This window comes from Aedes albopictus, chromosome 3 (genome assembly GCF_035046485.1).
Source record: "Aedes albopictus strain Foshan chromosome 3, AalbF5, whole genome shotgun sequence".
In the NCBI taxonomy this organism is placed as follows: domain Eukaryota; kingdom Metazoa; phylum Arthropoda; class Insecta; order Diptera; family Culicidae; genus Aedes; species Aedes albopictus.
In genome coordinates, this window is record NC_085138.1 from 192,995,215 (window position 1) to 193,022,152 (window position 26,938).

Here is a 26,938-nt window from a genome sequence, read left to right on the forward strand (position 1 = left end):
GGAACGTCGGAACGAAGGCATCGCAAGACTGGTACAGGTGGCAAACGCGATCAGTGAAGCGGTTGGAAAGTAGCAAGCTTCCCAACGTCGAGCACAATTTGCATCACCGGGATCTTGTAGAGCTATGGTAGAGCTTGTATTGATTTTCTTGTATTGTAAATTGAATGTAATATTTGATTTTATTACTATTCGTGAGCAATCGGCTCCGCAAAGTTTCGTACTAAACGATCGAGCCAATCAAATAAACATTTTGGAAAAAAAATACCTACCGTATTCTATCCTAGATTCAAGAAAAAAGGTTTTGTTCTGCAAAAACTCAACAATGGCAAACGGTTAGAAGCCTTTCAACCTTCAATCAAGCTATCAACTAATGCCTTCTCCAAATTGGTTTCTCCATCCATACATAGAAAATATTGGTTTAACACAACAAAACCATGAGCTAGAACTATTTACGTAGGTCCTTTTTTTCAACACTCTGTGGCGGGCGGCGCTGTTGCACGCTCGCTAAGCGCGCCGCTTTCACCATGGATGAACGATGATTAATGGAGTGGATATATCTCGGAGCAGAAGCAATTCATCACCGGTGATGATTCAATCAAATGGTCATTAATTCACCAGATGCAATTGAGCACATCCCATTTGACTTATTGGGAATCGATTCGCCGGAGGTGGCGGTGCGGTGGTGGTTATTGGGGGTGAGAACATGTCGAGCAAACAGACAAAGGAAACAAAACAAATCAGAATCCAATTATGGTCGGTTGTGTGATTCACCACAAGACTGAAGGAATGCCTTTGTAGGCAGCGGCTGCAGTGAGTGATTTGGTAAACGCGATGATCCGCTCGGTGGACGCTGAATGACCGATGAGCGGACACAATCTCGGTTGGTTTGCATTTAAAGACAGTCTTTTCATATATCAGGCAGTACAGCTTTTGCTCAATGAGTGTGTGAAAATTGTTTATCAGCTGGTCCAGATTTACTGGGGGATGGTGGGTGTCCTTATCAAGAATTCCTTTTCCTTCAATGATGCCTCCAGGATTTTCGACAAGGATTTCCCAAAGGACTCGGCCGAGGTTTCTTCCGAGCTTTCCTAAAGAATTTCTCTGAAACACCTCCCAAGAATCTCTGCCTAGGATTACTTACTTACTTTTAGTCCTGGTGGTCTCCATCCTGGGCGATTGTCAGCCATATCGCCTTGACCTGTGGCCGGGTCAAATTTCTGTCAACTTCCTTTACTTCCTTATTGAGGCTGCGCTGCCATTAGCCACTGGGTTTGCCTCTGCTGCGATGTCCTGCTAGGTTCCAATCTAACGCTTGTTTGTATATTTCGTTCCCGCCCCCTGTAGAGTGTGGCCGATCCACCTCCTCTTTCGCTCCAGAATTTCTGTCGCTATCAGGCTTTTGATGACATCGACGATGGAGCTCCACATTGAAGATCACCATGCACGAATTATATACCGCAGGCTACTATTGATGAAGGCCTGCAGCAGTTGAGTGTTCTCCGCAGATACACAACAAGTTTCATTGGCGTACAGCAGTACAGATTTCACGATCGAGTACAAAAATTTAGATTTTGGTGCGTCGACTATTGTGATAGTTTTTCCATACATTTCTTGAACTTGCAAAGGCAGCTCTCGCAATCTTAATCCGTGTACCTATGTTGATCTTGGAGCCACCATCGGCCGCCATTGTAAGTTTTCAACATTCTGTACTGCTTACCCACCTACCGTGAAGCTGGAAGGTGCTGAAAGGGTTGACCAACGATTAGGTCTTGTTGACGTTGATGATGAGACATGCCGCCAAGAAACGATCGACAAGATCATCGGGCTTACTCTGCATATCAGAGCGTCATTAACCCGTTAACGCCCAAGGTGTCTCACAATTCAAATCTTCAAATAAATTTGTAATCAAAGGTCAAGTTCTAATAAAATAAACATGATTTGACGAAAAAAATGGAAGTCTATGGTGTAGTTCCAAAAAAATTCTTCATTGTAGGTCTTCAATATCTGATAATTTTCACGAGCTCTATTTCAGCACAACTTCTACGCTATCGTTATATTCTGATCCGTATAGATACAATACAACTCTAAACAAGTGAGAGAGATGATAACCACTCAAAAAGAATAGAAAAAGAACTTTTAAATTGGGGCAGAAATATAACCCAATAAACGCCTAAAAGTATGCAATGTATGGTCCTTGTACTTTCGTGTAGTTTCGACTGCAGTGTTCAACATTTCTCAAATTTATTTTTTTGTAACAAATCAAATAAAGAGTGCTCACTATGTGCAGCATAACCAAACGTTAAAATACTGTACAAGCTAGATTTCACACAGATAATGATTTCTAATAAAGTAATTTAGTTTTTCCTTTAGTACCCCACAAACTCTCTTTACTTACTCACCATACGTAAACTTTTCAGAAATGTTGAAAATCGTGTTAAATACTGTTCCTTTTAATTTCTATCCTTATCCTTTGACAGATACGTATTTCGACGTCAACTATAAGGTCGTCTTTAATTTCTCGTACTTACAGGTATTCCACTAACACGCCCATGTTCATAATCATTCCATGTTTGATATAAAATTTCAACCAGATATACTCTACACGGCCTCTCCGCCTATGTTTGCACTACTCCATGATTTTTTATTCGTGAACAATATGTGGGTTTAATGGTGCTAGTCTGGGCAATGTTACAACCACCCAAAAATTCAATTTTATTCGGTCTACCAATTGCAATTTAGAATTACGTACCAAAGTCTGAAAAACATAACGGAATTCTGAGAGGCTCCTCTCCTCTCCTCTTCTTGGCGTAACGTCCTCATTGGGACAAAGCCTGCTTCTCAGCTTAGTGTTCTATGAGCACTTCCACAGTTATTAACTGAGAGCTTCCTCTGCCAATGACCATTTTGCATGTGTATATCGTGTGGCAGGCACGAAGATACTCTATGCCCAAGGAAGTCAAGGAAATTTCCTTTACGAAAAGATCCTGGACCGATCGGGAATCGAACCCGTCACCCTCAGCATGGTCATGCTGAATACCCGTGCGTTTACCGCCTCGGCTATATGGGCCCTAATCTGGCAAATCTGGTAAAATTCTGAGGGAATCTCAGCTGAAAGCTTGATAGGAATCCCTGAAATAATCACAGGAGAAATCCCGGGAGGAATTGCTGTATAAATTCCGAGCAAGGATCCCGGCTCGTAGCAAGAATTCCATTAGGATTCTCTGAATATGTTTCGCCACAACACTTTGAAGGTATACTAAAATGAATCTGTAAAGTAATTCCATGAAAGAACGGTGGTTAAAATTTCTGAAAAAATCCTTTCAGGATTTTCTAAAGCAATTCTAGCAGAAAACTCCGAAGTTTTTCGTGAAGGAATCCTGTAAATAATACCTGATGGAATTCTTAGAGAGATGATCATGATTCCTGATGACTTCTGGTCCTGCCGGTCAGAAGCTGAGCAGGTATTCCTGTAAGAACCATAGAAGATGCCTCTATGATCTAGGATTGCCTGAAAAAAAATCTCGGAAGAAATCTATATATTTTCATATTTTTTTTTGGGAGGAATCCCTTAAAGAGTCACAGCAGGAATCCGAGAAGGAATCTCTGAAAGAATTCCAGCACAAATCCCAGAAGGAATGCAGAAAAGAATAACTAAAAGAATCACATTAATCTCGGAAGCAATATCTGAAGGAATCCTTGGAATAAACCTGGGAGGATTCTCAAAAGGAACACCTGAAGAAATCCTGGAAAGAATTCCTGAAGGTGTCTCGAAAAAAACCTCAGCTCACTTAATCTCATCTCAATTCTTCACCCCACTCACTATCCTCTAACTTACTGTCTTCTTTGCCCTCTATTCCAACCCTGTATCATAATTTTCAACCCTACCATCTGCCATACCCTCTACCCTATACTCTACCATAACCACTGCATTATCCTTTACCGTACCCTCTAGTCTATATTGCGTTTAATCGTTCCGTCTACTCTACTCTCTACCCTAACCTTTTCGCACCCTCAACCTAACTCTCTATTCTAGCCATTTCCCTACCGTCTACCCTATCCTCTACCCTAACCTTCTACTCCGCTCCCTCTACTGTATCCTTCATCCAAACCCTCTACCAGACCGCCTTCTCCACCGTTCACCCTACCCACTACCCTACCATACTCATCAAGCCTGATCGATGGATACCCATATTGCATGGCATCATTGCTCAAAGCCCCATTTCGTGGCCGCCATCTCGAATATGGTCCGCCATCTTGGATTTAAAATTATGTTAAATATCGATTTTTGATTTCTACTCATCAAGCCCGATCGATAGATGCCCATATTGCATGGTATTATAGCTCAAACTACCATTTCGTGGCCGCCATCTTGGATATGGTCCGCCATCTTGGATTTTAAAATAGGGTCAAATATCGATTTTTGACTTCTACTCATGAAGCCCGATCGATAGATACCCATATTGCATGGTATCATAGCTTAATCTACCATTCCGTGGCCGCCATCTTGGATATGGTCCGCCATCTTGTATTTCAAAATGCCGTCGGATATTCATCTTTGAGTTCTACTAATGAAGCCCGATCGATAGATACTCATATTGCATAGTATCATAGCTCAAACTCTCATTCCGTGGCCGCCATCTTGGATTATGGTCCGCCATCTTGGATTTAAAAATGGCGTTAAATATCGATTTTTGACTTCTACTCATCAAGCCCGATCGATAGATACCCATATTACATATCAAACTACCATTCCATGGTCGCCATCTTGGTTATGGTCCACCATATTGGATTTCAAAATGGCGTCGGATATTCATTTTTAAGTTCTACTTATGAAGCCCGATCGATAGATACCCATATTGCATAGTATCCTACGCAGCCGTTAAAAAGCATATATTCTGGAGTTTTCACCGCCATCTTGGAACCTAAGCCGCCATCTTGAATTCCAATAACCCTACTACCACATCCACATCCTAAGGAATGTGTATGCCAAATTTGATTGAAATTTCTTGACGCATTCCAGAGTTATGCCGGTACATTGATACATATACACATACGTACATACATATCAACATACAAATAGACAAACATACGAACATGTAAACATACAAGCTTATAAACATACAATCATACATACATTGACTTTTGTATGCATTGATAAACAACTCTGCCGAAGAAATCAACTATAAATCATTAATTATTGTCAAGATTCCAGGGAAATAAATTATTTTCGCATTGGAAATGTAGCTCATAGATCGTAACAATATGTAATCTTTGCAGTATCGTTTACGCTACCTAGTGAACCAGTCACAAACTATATTGTCCACTACGAGCAAGGTATGGGTGTGGAGAGCATCTTCTCTGAAGAAAGTATTCTAAAATTTTGTATAATTCTGGAGATATTCACATCAAAAGGACTGTCCTATTTATAGGACGCTGGGCGTTCGGGGCATCTGTCCTATAAATAGGACGCTGGGCGGATATGGGTTAAGCTAAGAGAGCAACGTCATTAGTCAGTTCGAAGTCATTTAGGTGCTCCATAGTAATGGGCTGCCACAGCCAACGATTTGGTTTCCGATCAATCGCATCTACCAGGATCTCGTCGATTACAATAAGGAATACATAGGAGCGGTGATAGTATACATCCTTGTCTCACTCCAGCAACGACCTGGATGGGATCAGACAAGACACAGATGTGCAGTACTCTGTACGAAAATGCCCTGTACTGTGCTTCAATGAGGCCGATGAATTTCGCAGGGATACCCTTGCGCCTGAGCGCTCCACACCTGTTTTCGTGATTAAGACCGTCGAAAGCTTTTTCGTTATCGATGAACATCAGGTAGGGAGATTTTTGGAATTCATTGATTTTCTCCAAGATGATACGGAGCGTGACAATAAGATCCACACAGGATCGTCCGGCATGGAATCTTGCCTGCTGCCGTTGGAGAGTTACGTAAATCTTCTTTTGTATCCGGTTAAGGATCACTTTCCAGAGGACTTTGAGAACGATGCACAGCAACAAGATACCCCGCATACAGTCCGGTCACCCTTTTGACCATTCTAATTGAATCCAGTGCATTCAGTTGAAATTTGTGGATATTTTTATTTTTTGAATGCCTTAGAATATCTAAATTTCCTACAAGAATGCCGGCAGAAATCATCCTTCAGATTTTATGCTTCCAGGAAAAATCCATGTCGGGAACATTGAGGAACCATAAAGGAACCCATGAAGAAGTCTTCGAAAGCATTCCTTGAGGATTCTGTTGAAAGATTCATGTTGAATTTTTGATATAAACTCTAGCGAAGTAGTTTGTTAAGGAATAGTTCCAGCAGGAATCTCTGAAGAATAATTTCTCAAATTTGAGAGTCACTTGCGTTTGTCTTGAGTGCTAATATTATATTTTATTGTAGGTTCTCGCTAAAACCACTCAGCACTAAAATGTGTAAGCCCTACTCATAAGTGCATAATTTCCAGACCACACAAAAATGTGTAACAGTTACACATTCTCAAAAGCAGCTCGTACACTCGTCTAGATGCGAAATGTCGATTTATTTTCAATAGATAACCTAGCTAGATTGCTGTACACAAATTTTTGCGAATTTAACGATTTTGCGGACACAGGAGCTGATTTTGTACATGTGCAAGGGTTACACATTTTTGGTGTAGTCTGGAAATTATGCACTTTAGTGCTGAGCGGCGTTAGCGTGTTCATTCGACGAGATGAAACAGAGCTGTGCTGTGATTGAGGCTGCATTGCGTTTTGGGCTTCTTCGAGTGCCACTGTCAATGGTGAACACAGAGAGTGAGCTAGATTGGATTGGCACTATTTGGCCAGAATTATTAGGCATATAACTTTTTTTTCAAAAGCATTGGACCACTCAGCGGTCTTTAACAAACTTTGTCGGAATATTCGTAGGCTATACTGTATTACAGAATTTAAGACAAAAATATCGATCTTATTGACCCAGTCTAACGTACAGTCAAAATTCCTATATGTAGTACGTATTAGATCTTGCCAGATATAGTATTGATACTAAAGGATTCCTACAGTACTGATAATCCGCACAATGGGAATAGGTGCACAACTCAAACTGTGCACTTGAATGTGTGAAAAACGTTCGAAAACAGTGAATTTTGAAGCACATTTTGCAAGTTCACGTATTTAACTTATCATTTGATTAAAATATACAAATGTTAATTATTGTATCATGAAAGGTTAACGAAAGGCCTTGAAGGAGCTGTTTCATGAATTTTGGGTTACTATTTTTCAACTACTATTGATAATCTTGACCGATTTTGACCTGTACCTTTATTACACAGAATTGATAAAATATGTGTAATGTGTGTTGCTGCGATCCCCAGCAAATTGGCAACACTGCTAAAACGCAAAGCATTAACGTCAAACAACCGTTGCGTTATTCAGATTCCTGTTCCTGTTTCCGCTATGGACTACTGCACGAATTTATTCTGACCTGCTTACTCTCACACGAAATTTGACGTTTGAGCGATGTCGGCACCTATCAAACGTCAAATTTTCTGCGAGAGTAAGCAGGCCAGCGTAAGTACTAGACTGGGTCAACAAAGTCGATTTTTTGGAACAATGCTTTTTCGATTCCTTTCAGCGTCCAAAACAACTGTGCAGAATTTGGGAGCGATTGGTTGCGTCCCCGTATTCCGCTTTGCGGTTGAAGTTTGTATGGAATTTAGTATGGGAAAACGTGCTTTTTTGCATTTTTCTCATAAATTGAAATTTTTTGTCTAAAACTGTCTAACTAATGACGTTGAAGCATAGCCTAGGATATGCCGAAAAACTTTGCCGAAGACCGCAAAGTGATCCGACACTTGTGAAAAAAGTTATAACGCACAGATTGCCTGGTGGTGCTTATCATTTAACATGTAAAGGAATAATATCAATAAGAAAATCTCAGTTTTTGGCCTAAGTTACCAAGCGAATAACTTTTTTCACAAGCGTCGGATCACTTTGCGGTCTTCGGCAAAGTTTTTCGGTATATCCTAGGCTATACTTTAACGTCATTAGTTAAACGGTATTAGACAAAAGAATTCAAGTTATGAGTAAAATGCAAAAAAGTACGTTTTCCCATACTAACTTCCATACAAATTTTAATCGCAATGCGGAATACGGGGACGCAACCAATCGCTCCCAAATTTTGCACAGTTTTTTTGGTCGCAAAAAGGAGTCAAAAAAGCTTTGTTCCGGGTTGATGCGGTCAAATTTAAAGTTTCTCCATACAACGTTGACCCACTCTAGTAAGTACATGCAGTGGACCATTGCATTCGTCTTGTATGTGTGAGAGAGAGTGTTTGAGTGAGTGATCGGGTGGCTTCAGCAGTCTTTAGTGAGCCACCGCGGCGAATAGTTGTATAAAATCAAGTGTGAAAATAACTTCCGAAGAATAAATTGAAAAAGTGTATCGTGGTGTTTTATTAAACGGTCTATAGTAATCAGAAGTGGGATTGAAACCGATTCAGTTCGCGACTATCGGAAAAATTTGCTGTTGAACGAAGGATGGCCGAACGAATGAACAAATCCGAACGAATGGTTTGGCTCAGAGAACACAACGTCGAATTTCCTATTCCGGCGACGGTGCGCCATTTGCGAGCGCTGTACGAGAGCCAACCGCGTGGAAAAGAGGTTCGGGAATGTTCCAACGATGGAGACTCGACAACGGACGAGGAGGAAGAGCAGTTGGACGCCGAAATTCGTGTTTTGGAGAAGCGGAAGAGGATTGCCGACCTTCGTAGGGAATTGGCCGAAACCGAAGTACTGCCGAATAAGTAACCGGATTTTCAGGACGTTAAGCACACCGTACCCAAGTTCGCCAACAGTGATTTCTACGACGCAAATAAATGGATTACCGATTCCGAACGAGCTTGCGATGCAATTAACGGGGACGACTTGTTCAAGCTGAAGTGCATTCGCCGAATGATGAAGCCGGGGACCGAAGCTGAGTGGTTTTTGCGAATCGACAAGTCGACGACGTACAAGCAGTTCCGTGATCATTTTTTGGAAAACTTCGGCCACGTGTACTCGGTTGCCGAAGTGATTGACAAACTGAGAAAGACACCGTTCGTTCCGGAAAAAGGTTTGTTATGGGCTACATATTGCCGATGCAGGAGATTGCTTCCAGAGCAAACATTGACGAAGCTCAGACAGTGCAGTTGATCATCGATGGATTCCGTGACCGTTCCGCCAATTTCGCCGTATTGTACCCAGCCAACAACATTGGGCAGCTCAAACAACTGGCCCGACGTTATTCACACCTCCGTGAAGTGAATTCCGTTCCGTCTCCGACAGCAAGTGCCAAAACGAAGATCACCAGGGCCACAGCGTTTCCGGTGAAACCGTCGGATTCCGTTCTGCGATGCTACAATTGTTCCGACACCGGGCATCTTTCCGTCGATTGTCTCAAACCACGACGTAAAATTGGATCGTGCTTCCGGTGTGGCTCCATGCAGCACAAACTCAAGGATTGTCCGAAGTCAGCACCTCGCAATCAGGACCGGGTAGCACTGGTTGAGGAATTCGTACGCCGTCAACCAAAGGAACCTACAGTTGAAGACGACCTGGCCGGAGCTCTTTCGGATATTAATATGGTAAGTGTTGCATTCTTATCAGACGAAAATGTGCAGCCATTTATCAAGTTTCTTTCTGTTTTCGATACGGGCAGTCCGATAATTTTGACTCAAAGATCGTCGGTCCCTAAAACCTTACTACCGACGCGAGAAGTATTTTCCGGATACAGAAGTGTAGGTGGATTTCCGTTATGTTGTTACGGTATTGTTTCGGTACTTATTATGTACCGTGACCGAGCACACATGTTGAAGATAGACGTCGTTCCTGATCATTTTATTTCTTGCCCGTTATTGCTGGGACGTGAATTTTTGAAAACATTTGGAATAGTTTTGTTTGACACTTATGTCGCAGAGTCACCGAAAATTGAAATCACAGATACAAATAAAATAAAATTTCAGGCAAAGAATTGCATTGTGTTTTTCGATCACATCAAACCAAATGTTTTGATTGTACATCTACCTGTATATCCAATGCCGTCACGGTGAGTTGAGTGAATTTGATAACAGTGGCTCTGATCAGAGTAGCCTTCCTGATATTTTCGCAATCGAAAATAACGAGTCTTCCGAACGCTACGACATAAACCCTTGTTTGGACCTAAACACCCAGATAGCTATCCACGACATTATTAATGATGACTATTTGAATCTTGCAAACATTCCTGCTAAACCGCACAGCTATGAAATGAAGCTTAAGTTAACTTCTGATACACCTATCAGCTTTGCTTCGCGTAGGCTCTCATATTCTGACAAAAAGGAAGTTGATCGTATTATTGATCAGCTGTTAACAGAGAACATAATTAAACCTAGCAGCTCACCGTACTCATTTCCTATTGTGCTGAGAACCAAGAAAGAGGAAAAACGTGTGTGTGTGTCGATTATCGTTCTTTGAATAAGATCACGGTGCGTGACAGTTACCCCATTCCTTTGATCGACGATTGCTTGGAACGTCTTGAAGGCAAGCGGTATTTTACAGTGCTTGACTTGAAGAACGGGATTCATCAGGCTCCTGAATCTATTCCCTACACGTCTTTTGTTACACCTAATGGGCAGTTTGAGTACGTTAAGATGCCGTTCGGATTGCGAAATAAGCCCGCTGTCTTCCAGCGCTTCATAAACATGGGTCTTGCTCCATTTCTGAAGGAGAGTACAGTCATAGTTTATATGGATGATGTTACTTTGGCGACAGACACCATAGAAGAACATTTGGTACTGTTGAGGCGTGTATTGCGATGTCTGGCTGAATATCGATTGGAAATCAAATTCAAGAAATGTTCGTTTTGTTACACACAAGTGGATCGGCTGGGGTTCTCGGTAAGCGATAAAGGCATTAAGCTAAACAACTCGCACATTGAGGCTATCAGAAGCATGCCTTTTCCAACATACAGTAGGGATGTGAGTAAATGCATTGGTTTGTTTTCTTACTTCAGTCGTTTTATTCCGTCATTCTCTACCATCTCTCAGCCACTGCGAGCGTTGACTAAGCCAAATGCTAAGTTCGAGTTCGATGAACGTTGTAAACATGCATTCACAGAGCTACGGGATAAGTTAGTATCATCTCCAATATTGGCGTTGTACAATCCTGAAAGGGAGATCGAGTTGCACTATGATGCGAGTTCTGAAGGTTTCGGAGGTATTCTGTTCCAGAAACTGGTTGATGGTAAATTTCACCCGATTGCGTATTTCTCACGTCAAACAGCATCAGCAGAGTCAAAATATCACAGCTTTGAGTTAGAAACTCTGGCTGTTATATATTCACTGCGAAAGTTCCGTATATATCTGGAAAGAATCCCGTTCCGAATTATAACCGACTGTAATTCTTTAACTATGACTCTCAACCGGAAAAGTGTCAATCATACAATTGCTCGGTGGGTTTTGGAGCTGGAGAACTATCATTACACCATTCAGCACCGTAGCAGTAAATTGATGAACCATGTTGATGCTTTGAGCCGGTATTATCCTTCAGTTTCCATTCAGACGATCAGCAATTCGGAACAGTTGGCTTCTGCTGTGAGCCTATACGATATTGTCTTCCAGCTGCAAGTAACTCAAAACAGAGATGAGAATATTGTGAAGATTAGAGAGGAGTTGAGTAAAGCTCCAGTCAAGCATTTTTGTTTAGATGATGGTTTGGTTTATCGGCGATCTGCTGAAGATACGTTGTTATTGTACGTCCCCAAGGAAATAGAAGTGAATGTCATCAGGCAGGCTCATGAGAAAATGTGTCACCTTGGAGTAACAAAATGTGTCGATGACATCAAACTACACTACTGGTTTCCAAATATGAAGGCCAAAGTCGAGAAGTATGTCCAGAACTGCATCCGTTGTATCATGTTCTCAACTCCGTCGAATAGTTCTTCCCGGAATCTGCATAATATCCTCAAAAATCCAGTTCCTTTTGACACTATCCATGTGGATCATTTATGACCATTGCCATCGATAATTTCGAAAAGAAAGCACGTATTTGCCATTGTCGACGCTTTTACAAAATACGTTAAGCTCTTTGCGGCGAATTCGACCAGCACAAAAGAGGTATGTGCTTGTCTTGACAAATATTTTGAGTATTACAGTCGCCCTCGAAGGATCATCAGTGACCGTGGGACTTGTTTCACCTCCTTGGAGTTCAGTTCTTATCTATTAGATAACAATATTGATCACGTAAAAGTAGCTACTGCTTCCGCTCAAGCCAATGGAGAGGTTGAACGTGTCAACAGGGTTTTGAAATCAATGTTAGCAAAAGTCTCCGAACCTGTGCCACATTCTGAGTGGTCGAAAATGTTAAAAGACATAGAATACGCCCTCAACAACTATATCCACTCAACTACTCGTTATTCGCCCAGTATGCTGTTATTCGGAGTAAATCAACGCAGTCGAAATGTAGATCCACTTACAGAGTTTTTAGAGGAGAAAGCTACTGTCGATTCACCCAGAAACCTGTTGTCGTTGAGGGATGCTGCTGCAGAGAATATCAGAGGGTCGCAAGCAAGAAACCTCGCTGCGTTCGAGAAGAAGCATAGGCCTCCCACAGTGTATTCCGAAGGAGAATTCGTTGTAATCAGAAATGTCGAAAATACGGTTGGTACTAACAAAAAGCTCATTCTTAAGTTCAAAGGACCGTATAGAATCCATAAAGTCCTACCCAATGACCGATATGTGATCAGAGATATTGAAAATGGTCAAATTTCTCAACTACCATAATATTATCATATTATGATGGCATAGTCGAGTCTGCGTTGGGCCGACTGGCGTGATTCAAAACAAACAGAATTGAAAGATACATTAGATGAACATGGAAAATGGTAAGTAATGCAACACTTTTTTGGCATTGAATTGTACGACTTCATTAACCCTAAAAGGGATACCCGGGGTCCATTGGACCCCAGGAGCCTTTCAGAGCTCGTCTTTGATGGAACACACTCAGCGTGGTGACGAAACTGAGGCCATGAAGCATTAACTGGTTGTGACACTATTGGATGTTTACTAACACTTAGGATAAGTTGAGATAGATAAGTGCCGCTTAATGATTCGTATTTGTATGATATGAGTAAGAGTGATCGGGACGATCAATACAGGCCAATCATTTCAATAGGTCCTATCTGCATTTGAGAGGCTCTCTTTGTTCACTTTCTCTTTCAATTATTGCAATGTAATGATACACTTTTAAACCAGGGATGGGAACACTCACTTGCAAAGAATTACACTCACTTGCTATTTTCTCAGCTCAGAAGCGTGCAATCATAAAACGATATATGGACGGATTTTGCCTTGTGATTTGGTCTAAAAGTTTGCCGAATAGAGTAGGGGTCGCACACGCATACCGAATTCGTGAGTGAGCTGCGAATGCAACTCTCCACGAGGTGAATGTAAATTACACTCACCTCATGGAGAGTCGCTTTCACAGCTCTGTCACGACTTTGGGATTCGTGAGCGACCTCTACTCTATTCGACAAAGTTTGAGACAAAACCACAAGGCAAAAGTCATCCATACATCGTTTCTTAATTGCACGCTTCTGAGCTGAGAAAATAGCAAGTGAGTGTAATTCTTTGCAAGTGAGTGTTCCCATCCCTGTTTTAAACTATTTTTGCAGTGCAAATTAAAAGACGATTGTTTTGACCATCGTTCAATGCAAGGAGACAATCATAATACAAATAAATAGCTGAGATATTAACAAAAGAGAGAGAAACCAAAGAGAGCCTCTCTTCTGCAGATAGGACCTTTAGACATGATTGGCCTGAATGGTCCACTGCACGAATTATTGCTGGTCTGCTTACTCTCACAGAAAATTTGACGTTTGAGAGGTGCCGACACCGCTCAAACGTCAAATTTCGTGTGAGAGTAAGCAGGCCAGAATAAATTCGTGCAGTAATCCATAGTCAGGAATGGCCGAGTTGTAATGTGTGTTGCTGCGATCCCCAGCAAATTGGCAACACTGCTAAAACGCAAAGCATAAACGTCAAACTACCGTTGCGTTATTCAGATTCCTGTTCCTGTTTCCGCTATTGCATTCGTCTTGTATGTGAGAGAGAGAGAGTGTTTGAGTGAGTGATCGGGTGGCTTCAGCAGTCTTTAGTTAACCACCGCGGCGACTAGTTGTGTGAAATCAAGTGTGAAACCAACTTCCGAAGAATAAATTGAAAAAGTGTATCGTGGTGTTTTATTAAACGGTCTATATATGTAAATCTCGCGTTTCTCAAATAATTTCGAAACGGGTCTTTGTGAGATGAAAGTATACATAATTGTTTATTATTTGCCATCAAAACCTCCAATATTACGAATTTTGGCCGAAACCAACAATATGAGATTTGAGCTGGGAGACAGGCGCATTTACACCAGATTTTTTTTTTGCACTGTTCGATTTTTGGCCATAACTTCGTCAGTTTTCCACCGATTCACATGAAAATGTGTACGTACATAGAGAGACACCGGCAGTACTATCCGTGTACGAAGAATCAAGTCAATATAAGTTTAAAATTGACTGATTTGTGGCAGAAAAACTACCCGTGCAAAAAAGAATCGGGTGTATGTATTACAAAGTAAATTCCTATTATAGTATGGATTGCCGCTGTATGGTACTAATTAACCGTAATATAGGAATCTTGACTGTGCATGTGAATATTGTCCACCTGTTGGTGTAAATTTGCTATTGTATACTGATCGGGTGGATAGACAGATTTGGGGAAATTCAATTAGCACATTTCCATTACGATGAGTTTGTTCTAGCTATCATCATTTTGTTTCAGTTTACGATTTCAAATTAGTACCGAGAACTGTTATAAGAATCATGTAATTATACTATACATTGTATAATGAATCCACCCGCATCCCATTTGAAATGTCAACGCCGGTGCTTGCCGAATTATAATATGATGTGTAACGGAATAATTCGGCTATCGATACATGAGCTGAAATGCATGAATTCGTACTAATTACTGAGTCGCAGCCGTGCATACAACTTACCTAGTGGGTCCACTCGGAAAATTTGCGCGTCCGGATCCGCTCGCAGCACCGGTGGCGACGACGAAAGCAGCAATAATATGATAATCCAATGAAATAAATGATGCTGAATGGATTTGATTTGTATTAATTCCATTACTGCGATTTCCGATCCCCCGGCGGTTCACCTCACGCGAATAACTGATGCATAAAAATCTCCCTTAATTAATATTGCAAATATTTTACTTTCAATCACTTCTCACTCGGGTTGCATTACTCAGCTGAGAAACACATTCACCGGCTGACTTTCGGTTGTGTCGTTCACCAGGATATATTTAATCAATTTTCCCACACTTTCGGGAACATATCACACTTGCACATTTCACGCCTTTTTTATTCTTTATTTTTTCGGGATGCGAATTTATTTGCACGTTTTCCTTTTCTCCGTGTGGTTTTATTTCAGAATGATTAATTATCTCACCTCGAAATGCCACGTTAAAATCACATCACCACTCAATTTATTATGAATACATTAAAAACTGAAAGCCTCATTGCCTCGTCTTTACGCAACAGCAAAAAGCTTCCTCCTAACGGATGAGTCGCGCCTGGCAGTGGTGGGTCGTAAAAAAATAATATGACTCTATCATTACTGCAAGCTGCTCGTTACGAGAATGAAATCATAAAGCCACCTCCGGACGACATTTCCGCTAGAGCAAACACTTGAAATCCACCGACGAATGGTTAGAGCGCGCGTAAATCCACAGAAACCCGGAACGTTTCCTGAAACGAGAAGGAAAAAAAAGAGAAGGATATTTTCACTATTTGCGTTCATAAAACTTTTATACAGTCTCAGTCAATTCTCCTGTTTCTGGGAAAATTTCCTCGTCCCGATGCGCGCGTGAAACACGGACGGAAACCGGCCCGGGGAGCTCTCTTTCCTAAGAACCGCGTAAGCTCCGCTCTGGTGATAAGGATCGAAGTGCAAACATCGGCAAGCGATAAGGTGCACGAGGACGAAACTTTCCGAAGCGCTTCTGCTCGGTTGTGTTTATCAAACTACACCGAGGCAGAAGGAAAAACCCACACTTTCCAAACAAGTTTCCTCTTCTGCAAGTGTGTTTTTCCCCCTGCCATAGGAGCAGAAAAACATATCCTGTCAGAAATGCTCAAGAGCAAAACGTTGAATGAGTTAGAACGTCCCAAAGAAAGATCATTAAAAGTTTCGAATTCACATATCATGACGAGGGAAAGTTTGGCAATCCGTTATTTTTTTTTTCTGCAACGTTGCAAATTGATTTATCTTTAACTGACTCGGTCGAATTAAAGTTGGTCAAACGAAACGAAATCGTGGTTATTCTTTAACAGATTCATATTTTTGCTTATTTTACAGAACATTTTGAGTGTATCGAGAGAGTTGATCTGCAAAGACGTTAGCATGCACCGTCAAATAGGGTAATAGGGTGGTGTGGTGCACCTTTATATAAAAAAGAGCTTGAACGATTCCTTGGACGATTTCTGCCAGATTTGTTTCTTTTGTCACCCTTTAGCTCCAATCAAATGTTGGTTTAATTCCATCATGTCCAAGGGGATATTCAACGAGCTTAAAGTCTTCTACAAGAATCTTGGTTCGGCCGTATCCAATTTGATCTAAGTTCCAAGGGCTCTCTCAGAGTATCTCTTGTCTATGTTGGATGGTTGGATGCCCAACGTGGAAATTCTTATAGCAAGAAACAAGCAGAATCTCAGTATGTTTGGTATGCCAGAAAAAAAGCTCATTGATTTTCTTATAATTAAAAATGTAATATTTGTTGCTACATGCCTTTCTCCAAGTGATGGTGTAGTACGGCTTCTAACTTGCCATTCCAAGAAGCAGTTCTCTTTCTCTATCAAAATACAAATCTGCCTCTTTATATCTAAGCACGACATAAAATCCAAAAGCTGCATAATTGAATCCACACAAAACCTACGCACAATCATAAAACTGACTTTTGTAGACAAAGACGTCTCGGATCAAACTCATAAAACAAATATTAACCATTCAAATTTGTCAGCCGGCTGATGACACTCATCAAGTGATATCTTTGTTGCTAATGTGATCCATTGTTCGCAAATGGCACGTTCTAATCATAAACCGTTTCGTTCAAAATTCACACAATTCATAACACCACCGGGGCACTCTCATTGCAACGACGATGGCACGATTTCTGAGTCGAGGATACATCGTTCAGGGACATCTTTGCACTTGACAAATCTTAATTTATGCGTCGAATTTTCGAAACATTTTTCTTCGGCAGACATCGAGTGGGAAAAGTTGACGGAGGGTTTCCCTTCGCAGTCACGGGGTTCCACCTTTCAACGTCTGCTTCACCCACGTACAAGCTATCGCTGAAGCAAGCGAACAACGTTGTACGTTACTGGGAGAATGAACCCATAACAAATGGGTCTATTGGGACGTAATTTGGAGCAATGCACACAGTGGAAATTTACAAGAAGTCTTCTAATTCGTTTGGAGAGTTATGATGAACTCGTCGTCGCTTCTCCTTATGGCTCTGTGCGACGTGTCATATAAAACGACATATTATGCTTGAACGTTTCTCCGTTGAAGGGGGTCGTTGTCAGTGTTGGGTATTTCAGGGCTTAGAGATGTACTCTGATGATACGAGAATTCCTATACGAAAAGGCAGTAGGGGATAGTCTGGGTCGCTGGCATAAGCTGCCCAACTCGCGTCGTTTTGTGCTGTGCATCGTCGTCGTTGTCGTCGGAAGAAAAGCGGGAATTCGGTCGTGTGATTACCAGTCGCTGGCATAAGCTGCCCAACTCGCGTCGTTTTGTGCTGTGCATCGTCGTCGTTGTCGTCGGAAGAAAAGCGGGAATTCGGTCGTATGATTACCAGTCGGAGTGTGTGGCAAGATTTCATCCGGGTGCCAGTGTCGCGCGCGTTTGCTTCAGTTCGATTTTTTCTCTTTCTATTTTGTAGTCCGAAGTTAGCATTTCGACGGCGGCGGACCCAGCGTGCATCAGTGTGTAGTAGGATTTCGTCCGGGTGCCAGTGTCGCGCGCGGTTGCTTCGGTGGTTCGATTTTTTTTTCTCTATTCCGAAGTGAGCATTTCGACGCGGTTGAATTCAGTGTGCGGTGGACGCGTCGTGGCTCAAGTCGGTTCCAGATTTTTCGCTTCCCATCGCGCTGTAGTTTGAACGAGAAAGAATACAATCGACGCGGTTGAATTTAGTGTGCGGTGGATCGAGTCAGTTCCGAATTTTTCGCTTCCCGTCGGCGCTAGTTCCCAGTACACTTTTAGTTGATAATAATGTAGTAGTTCCGAACCCCTTTTATAGGTCAAACGAAACTCGTCAAACCCATTGGGCTAAATACAGCTGTCAAAAATAAAACGCAGCGACCGTGCGTCAAACCGTTTCCGTTGTAGGTCCGCTGAGGCGGAAGTCAGGAGGAGAAAGCAGTGCCCGCATCATTCTCGATACGTCCGTCGCCGAATAAAGACGTGTGTTGTTACCAAAAATCGTTTTAAGCGTGCGCGATCCGAAAAACGATCACAATAAATATTTTCTTTCATATTTTGCATTAACACAAAAGAGTGAAAAGTGTTAGTTCGGGCTCGCCGGTCGAGAAAAAATCCGGGCGCCGACAAGTGAGTCGCGTTCAGTGTATTTCTGTGTGGAATAGACTAAAGGTTTCTGCTCCCTAGTGGAATGGAGACGCGCGATAGCATTTTCTTTTCGGCGGTTTGTGTATATTGATCCATTGTCAAATCATATCACCAACCATAGGTGACTTCCGGACTGACAATCTACCTTACCCTACTAAAAAAATCCTCCCTGAGACAAACGTGGAGATGCAGCGATTCGCGGTCTTTATAACAACGTTTGTCTTACTAACATTCCCTCCCATCCTCGATGACCGTAAGGACGTGGCCGGCGCCGTTATTGACCCTATTAAAGTTGAGAGCTCTCGAACTGTGTACATTGAGAATAGTAAGCTAGTCCCAAGCCCTATTTATTGGTTCCCTGTGCAATTTCGGTTGCTCTGGTCAATCACGGAGTAGCAACTACGAATTGTGCGGTCATCTATGCTCATGCTCAAAAGGCAGTAGGGGATAGTCTGAAATAATTGAAATAATTGATAAATAATTGAAAGAGTTCGTAATAACAAATAGTGTAATTGCGATTAAAACAAACGTTCAACTTTATCAAAATCAGTATCAAGTATTGCATTGAAAAGATAAAGAGAGTTTTTTTTCGTTTGTTGTTATGTTTCCTGTGAGATTGCGCCTGCTTTTTCAGTGATGTATTGTTGGATTCCAGCTTATCACGTATTTGCGGAATTCGTTCCCATACCTCCCGTTTCTGTCGATATCGGCTTTTCATAACATCGATGGAGCTCCGCAATGTAGATCCAAATGTGAGGCCACCATGAACGAATATACGACCTGCAGCCGTTGAGCGTTCTCCACTGATACACGCCTGACTTCATTGGCGTACAGGAGCACAAATTTCATGCTTGAGTTTGAAAATTGGATTGTGGTGCGTCGGCTAATCTGATTGTTTTTACATACATTTCCTAAACTTGCAAAAAAAGTCATTTTTTTTTCTTCTTAATCATGAGGGGATATTCTGCTTGACAGACACCAGAACAGAGAGGTCCTGGTAGACCAATTACAATATTAACCTTCATCGTGCATTAGGGTCATTATGACCCAAAACGCGATTTCAAGCATTAATGTATTTTTTGTTGATTAACTTATCGTTGTTAAACTTCTTGACTTTTAAACTCTTATACAATGCAATGATGATTTTTTTATCCATTCAAATGACGAATTTAGCAATCTTCTGGAAACATATTTGCCAATTCTTACTGGATTCGATTGGGTATTTAATTGGGCATTTTCTTTGCAAATCGATTTGACGAATTTCCTTAAAGTTACCTTGTGAAAACATTTCGAATTTCCTTTTGGCGTAATTTCCTCGGCAAATCCTTTCAGCAATTTTTATTGGATTTGATCCAACATTTCATATAAGTTTTTTTTGGGTTTTCATGGGAAACTTTTTTGTTCGATAACTCTTTTGGAAATTTCTCAGCAGTAATATTGGAAATTGATTTAGGTTATTATATTTGAAAATACCTACAGCATAACTGTGAGGTTCGTGACCGTACTGTTAGTGACGGTTGTGGGTTATATTCCTATTCCAGTCGGAAATCAAATTTCGTCAAACGGAAAATTCTTCATTGATGACGGTGTGCAGATATATCAGGCAACTCCTACGGGATTTCCTTCATCAATTTCTTTGGTAGTTCCACCTGCAATCCCCTTGGAAATTTGCCTGGCAATTACTTTTGTAATTCTTGCGATAGCTCCTAGCATTTGTTTTTAAATTTCTTCGGTATTCCTCTTACCCTTACTCTTTTGATGAATGCTTACAGAATTCTGTTTGTTATTAATTAGGAAATTCAATTAGATACACTCTTACGGATTAAAGAATACAATGGAATGGTAGGAGAAAATCTCAAAGGAATTCCACAAGGAATTTCCAAAAATCAAGGTGTTAGCCAAAGAAGTTCTCAAAAAATCTGCCGGAATATTAAAAAAAACTTTCAAAAACGTTTGAATTTAGAAATAGCTGGAAGCACCTTGAAGGAATAACCGAAGGACTTTCCAAAGCGATTGCTACTAAAATTACACAAGGGAATCCTGAAGTACATTCTGTTACAGAATAATTTTCCAAAAAGAATACCGAAAAAGTTGTCGAAGGTAGTTACCAAAGCATTCAAAAAGAAGTTTCCTAAACAACTTTGAAGAAATATCCCGATCATTTCCAAAGGAATTTTCTGTATGATTTCTGAAGAATATGTTCAAAAATCTTATAAGTTTTACTGAAAGTTCTATAACTTTCAGAAAACTTATTCGATCTCGCTCAAAATTTTACCAATGGAGCTTTAATAAATGGGTTATAATTGGTCAAAATTTCAGCGTTTTTGATTGACGTATAAAAAAGTTATAAACATTTAAATGAAAAATTATTTTGATCAAAAAATTACTGTACGGACAATTGTTTGATACACTGTATATTAGCGTGGGTCATCGGAACCGTTTTCTCAGATCAAAGCTTTTTTGGTTCCGTTTCGGGTCCTGAGTATCTGCGCAAAATTTGAGCACGATTGGTTGCGTCTACATTTTGCGCATTGCAATTGAAATTTGTATGGGATTTTGTATGGGATTTTGTATGGGAAAACATACTTTTCTGCATTTTTGTCATAAGTTGAAAAAGTTTGTCTGAAACTTTTTAACCGATACTGTTAAATGATAACCTTGGATGTTCTGAAAAATTTTGTTGAAGACTGCAAAGCGATCTAAAGCTTGTGAAAATAGTTTTAACCAACGAACCGCATGCATGTCTTTATGTTTTAACATGGAAAGGAATAACAATAGCAACAAAAAACATGCTGTTTCGGCAAGCAATGTCAACGCTAAAACTTTTTTCATAAGCATCAGATAACTTCGCGGTCTTCGACAAAGTTTGTTAGGACAACCTAGGCTATGTTTTCACTTTATTGGTTACATGGTTTTAGAAAAATTCGAGCTTGTCATGAGAGAAATGCAAAAAAGTGTGTTTTACCATGTAAAACCCCATGCAAACTTCAAACGCAAAACGTAGAAACGGTCGGTTAGTGCCCAAATTTTGCACACTTATTTGGGTCCTGAAATGTGATTAAAAAAGCTTTGATCTGAAGGGATACCATTGAATTTTTCATTTTTCCATATAAACGATGACCCACTCTACTGTACATACATTTATTTGTTCAACATCACATTTGAGACAAGACATAATCAACAATAGTACGCCACAATACTCGGTTTGTGGCTGCCGCTCCCCATCCTCGGTCGCGCTCAATGCTCGCCAAGTCACGCACCACCTGGTCCGCCCATCGTGCTCTCTGCGCTCCACGCCTTCTTGAGCCAACCGGATCAGTTGCAAACACCAGCTTTGCAGCGTTGTTATCCGCCATTCTTGCAACATGCCCTGCCCACCATATCCTTCCAGCTTTGGCCACCTTCTGGATGCTGGGTTCGCCGTAAAGTGCAGCGAGCTCGTGGTTTATCCTTCGCCGCCACACACCGTTCTCCTGCACACCGCCGAAGATCGGCGAACAACTTTGCCAAAAGCTTATCCTTTGTGGTGTAAATCGCGAGAAATACGACGTTAAGATCAAACTGGATGCTCCCAAAAGCATTAGCGCCACGTAGTGAGTAACTTGAACTAAATGGTTTTTATGGGAACAATCTAGAATACTAGAATCAGCAACTTTGCTGATGACAGTAACATTCTAAGTGGTTCAGAACACTAGCGCCACGCAGTAAGTTAATCCAGTTTGTTTTCCATGTGAAAGATCTCAGTCTTCTGGGTAACTTTTCCGAAGACAGCATCCATTTAGATGGTACAGAACGTTTAGACTAAACTAAAAACTTCCAAAAGCACTAGTGCCACGTAGTGAGTAATTCTCGAACTAAACAACATGGTAACCTTTAATCTTATGAGCAACTTTGTCGAAAACAGTATCCCTCTAAGTGGTCCAAAACGTGAGATTCACGACGTTTAGGCTAAACTGGAAGCTTTCCGTTTATTGGTTCCTTGTGCAATTTCGATTGCTCTGGTCAATCACGGAGTAGCAACTACGAATTGTACGGTCATCTATGCTCATGCTGCTGCTCACGCTCAATTAAAAATTTAAACAGACTAGCTGTCCCGGCAAACTTTGTCTTGCCATGTTGTTGTGATTTGACAATTGTTAAGGTCATTGCAGCATGGCACTCTAGATTGGTTTCATTTCGATCGTGTTGATTTTCTTCCTCGGCCATTAAAAGTCACTACTTTATCAATTTTGTTACTTTTCAGTTCATTTTCGTAACTTTCTCTATATATAAACACAGCCACCATGAATACGAATCTAACCCTGCATAAGCCTTCCTGATCGGTTGAGCCGTTCGTGAGTTTTGTTGCCTCAAAGCGACCTCAAACTCATTTTTATATATATAGATGCACATTAGACCTGTTCACTTTGAAACTTTTTTTCTCCGATTCTCCGTGACACATCAAGTTATAAATCCACATGCAAAAACAAGTTTTCAATCCAAAAATGAGACAAATTGATAAATATTTAGAGGTGTATCAAATCAATTGTGTTTTTTCAACCATTTTCACAAACATTTACTCTGAAATCCACAAAATTGCTCCGAAAAGGTGCCAGAAATTCCGTTAGGATATACCTAGTTTGAACAATACTCTACAACTTTGTCGAGGACGCTATGGTGTTTAAATTGCGTATTTCGTAGTTATTCGACAATTTTAGTTGAAAATCACAAAAAAAAAACACAATATTTTTATGATTTACACGTAAAAGTCGTGTAAATTTACATCACGGTATTTTCGGTACCTTTTCGGTGCAATTTTCTAGATATTGGAGTTCATTTTTGTGAAAATGCTCGAAAAAACACAAACTCGATTTGATACACCTCTAAACCTTTATCAATTTGGCACATTTTTGAACTGAAGACTTGTTTTTGCTTACCTTACCTTACCGGTCAGGCTAAGGCCGGGGTGGCCTCTGCTGTACATAGTAGCCGCCTCCATTCCACTTGGTCCATGGCTGTTTGTCTCCAGTTCCGCACTCTGCGTAGGGTCCGCAGATCGTCCTCCACTTGGTCGACCCACCTAGCTCGCTGCGCTCCACTTCTTCTTGTACCGGTCGGATGACTCTCGAGAACCATTTTAGTCGGGTTGCTATCCGACATCCTAATGACGTGACCCGCCCACCGTAGCCTCCCGATTTTCGCGGTATGGACGATGGTTGGTTCTCTCAGCAGTTGATGCAGCTCGTGGTTCATTCGCCTTCTCCAAGTCCCGTCTTCCATCTGCACTCCGCCGTAGATGGTACGCAACACCTTCCGTTCGAAAACTCCAAGGGCGCGTTGGTCCTCTGCACGTAGGGTCCATGTTTCGTGCCCATAGAGGACGACCGGTCTAATCAACGTTTTGTAGATGGTTAACTTCGTGTTACGGCGAACTTTATTCGATCGTAGAGTTCTGCGGAGTCCAAAGTACACACTAAGATTCAGATGTTCCAGCTCAGTAATTTTTTCACTGAGTTCAGTATTTTTTCCATCTTTTTACTGAGTTTTCAACAGCAGATTTATTTCGGTACACTCGGTAATCGTATTTACCGTTCACCAGTAACGATATTTACCGTGCTTCAGTAACTTTTGACAGTTTGTGAGCTGAGCTCGGTAACTCATTTACAGAATATCCGCAAAATAAATAACCGAGCGTACCGAGTTAAATCTGCTGTTGAGAACTCAGTAAAAAGATGGGAAAAATACCGAGCTGATCTTAGTGTGTAGGCACGATTTCCTGCCACAATGCGCCTCTGAATTTCTCTGCTGGTGTCGTTGTCGTCGGTCACCAGTGAGCCCAAGTACACGAATTCATCAACCGCCTCGATTTCATCACCGTCGATATGAATTCGGGGTGGCGGGCGCGGTGATTCCTCCCTGGAGCCCTTTGCGATCATGTACTTTGTCTTCGACACATTAATGACTAATCCGATTCGCCTGGCTTCACTCTTTAGTCGGATCTACGTTTCCGCCATCGTCTCAAATTTACGAGCAATAACATCAATATCATCGGCGAAACCAAGCAGCTGAACAGACTTCGTAAAAATCGTCCCACTCGTGTTTATCCCCGCTCTCCTTATTACACCGGTTCTCAAGACCTCGGCAATGAGGTCAATTCTCGCATTTACTATGATCATGCTGTCCGATGCATCGAAATGTGCAGAATTTTGATGCTCACATCAGGTATCAGAGGCAGAATTAGCCACTTGGTGATCCTGGAACCTGTTCCCAGGACCCCGAGAATGTGGCCAATTCTTGCATTTTGTATGACCATCTCGTGCGGCACATCAAAATTCTCAGATTTTTTTTAATGAATTCATCAGTTTTCAAGCGTACTACGGGAAACAACATTGTCCACCTAGTAGTCGCGGAAGCGATTACCAAGACCCCGCACAGAGGTCCAATTCTGAGAAAAGCTGGCAGAAACTCAATTTTTGAACATGTCTTATATGGGACACAGTACATTGAACATTCATCCATAATACCAGGAGCACTAACTGGCATTTAAAAAATTTGGAAATGTTGATTTTATATCTTGTTACAGCACTGAATAGCTGCTGATGGAAAAAGTGCTGAATTTTTGATAAAAACACAAACAAGTTCAACCACTACAAAAGTCTATTGATATAAGTAATACAATTGCTTTCAAAAGTTTATTTGTAACTTTTTGTGTATATCAGACATCTGCAATGGAACAAGATATCAAAATAACACTTTTGGCTTCAAAATTGACATTACATGTCATTAGTACAAGAAATTCTTACAGTTTGACTTCAAACTGTCTTACAAACCGTTCCCCGCTACTCCTCGCGGGGAGATTCCGTTCATATGCTTGTTTATGTATGCAGAATCGGTTAGAAAAAAATGCAACTGCCATGAGCTGCCAAAACAATAGCGCCATGATGATATGTGTATAGTAAAATTGTATGAAAAATATCAGTTTTGTTCGGATTTTGGTCGAAGTAACGGATAAAAAATGAAAATGCTTTTAAAATGAAATTGAGCGCTAAATCATATTCCAATACATTCATATAGGCTAAAACTAGAAGACTATTATAATTTGGCAACTAGATGGTTCGAAACCCGGTTCCCTGGACACCTTGAATGTGCCGTGAGACTTATCAAAATTCATAGAATTTCATAGATAGTTCATCAATTATCGAACAACTGGAAACATCATTGTCCACCTGATGGTCCCGGAACCGGTTCTCGGAGAAATGTTGTCAATTTTTGTGCTAACCCGATCACCAAATTTGCAGGGTTGTTGTCCAGCATTCTTGCAATATGCCCTGCTCATCGTATACTTCCGGCTTTGTCCACCTTCTGAATACTGGGTTCGCCGTACAGTGCAACGAGTTCGTGATTCATCCTTTACCGCCACTCACCCTTCTACTTCACACCGCCGAAGATTAGTACGCAACGGTCGAAACTCCAAATACTTGCAGGTTCCACTCAAGCATGGTCCGTGTCTCGTGTCCATAGAGGACCACCGGTCTTATTGGCGTTTTGTACATAATACATTTGGTGCGTGAGTCAATCTTTTAGACCGCAGCTGCTTACACTAATGGTACGCGTTCGAATTGCACGACTAATTTTGTTGACAGCTGTCAGTAAATGTAGACGAATTTATCCATCTCCTCGAAGGTATCTCTGTATTTCGTGACATTACTGTCTAGACGGATCTGGTCGTGTTCCGTTCTGCCTACCAGCATGTACTTTGATTGTTCCACATTCACTACCACTGCGACCTTTGCTGCTTCGTGTTTCAGGCGAATGTCCGTCACCTTGTCGCAGTTCCCAGCGAAATTTGAATGAATGGATAGTTCACCTGAAACCCACATTTATGTGTAATGTGCAAATTTTCTGCATTTCCAAGTTTCCGGAAACTGGGTCCTACGCCGCTAGGTGGCAAATATTTCCAAGTAGTACTAACATGCAAATTTTCTTCTACATTCTGAATATTGATAAAAGTCTGAAAATTTTGATGTATGTATTGCCAAATCAACTTCACTCACACAAGGAACCAATGAGATAGCTGCTCGGGATATTCAGTGTTGGTAGTGTCCTATTTTTTGGCGAGAATGGCGCCTCAGGTTTCAGGTCAATGTGGAGAACGAGGGAAACATATAGGGTGTCCCAGAAAGTATGGGCACAACTTTGTATAGCGAAAATACAATCATTTACTTAACAAACAACAATTTTTATATTTTTGTATTATTATTTAGAGCAT

At 41.2% G+C, this 26,938-nt stretch overlaps 1 protein-coding gene across 1 annotated transcript in view; it reads right to left on the minus strand.

Annotated features, from left to right (window-relative positions):
* LOC115261461 (protein eva-1) overlaps window positions 1-26,938 on the minus strand; it is a 553,839-nt gene that overhangs the window by 422,624 nt on the left and 104,277 nt on the right. Inside the window, exon 2 of the mRNA XM_029863136.2 lies at window positions 15,048-15,803. Coding sequence (XP_029718996.1) covers window positions 15,048-15,180 — 133 coding nt within the window. The 5' untranslated portion in view covers window positions 15,181-15,803. The remainder of the gene's footprint in view (window positions 1-15,047; window positions 15,804-26,938) is intronic.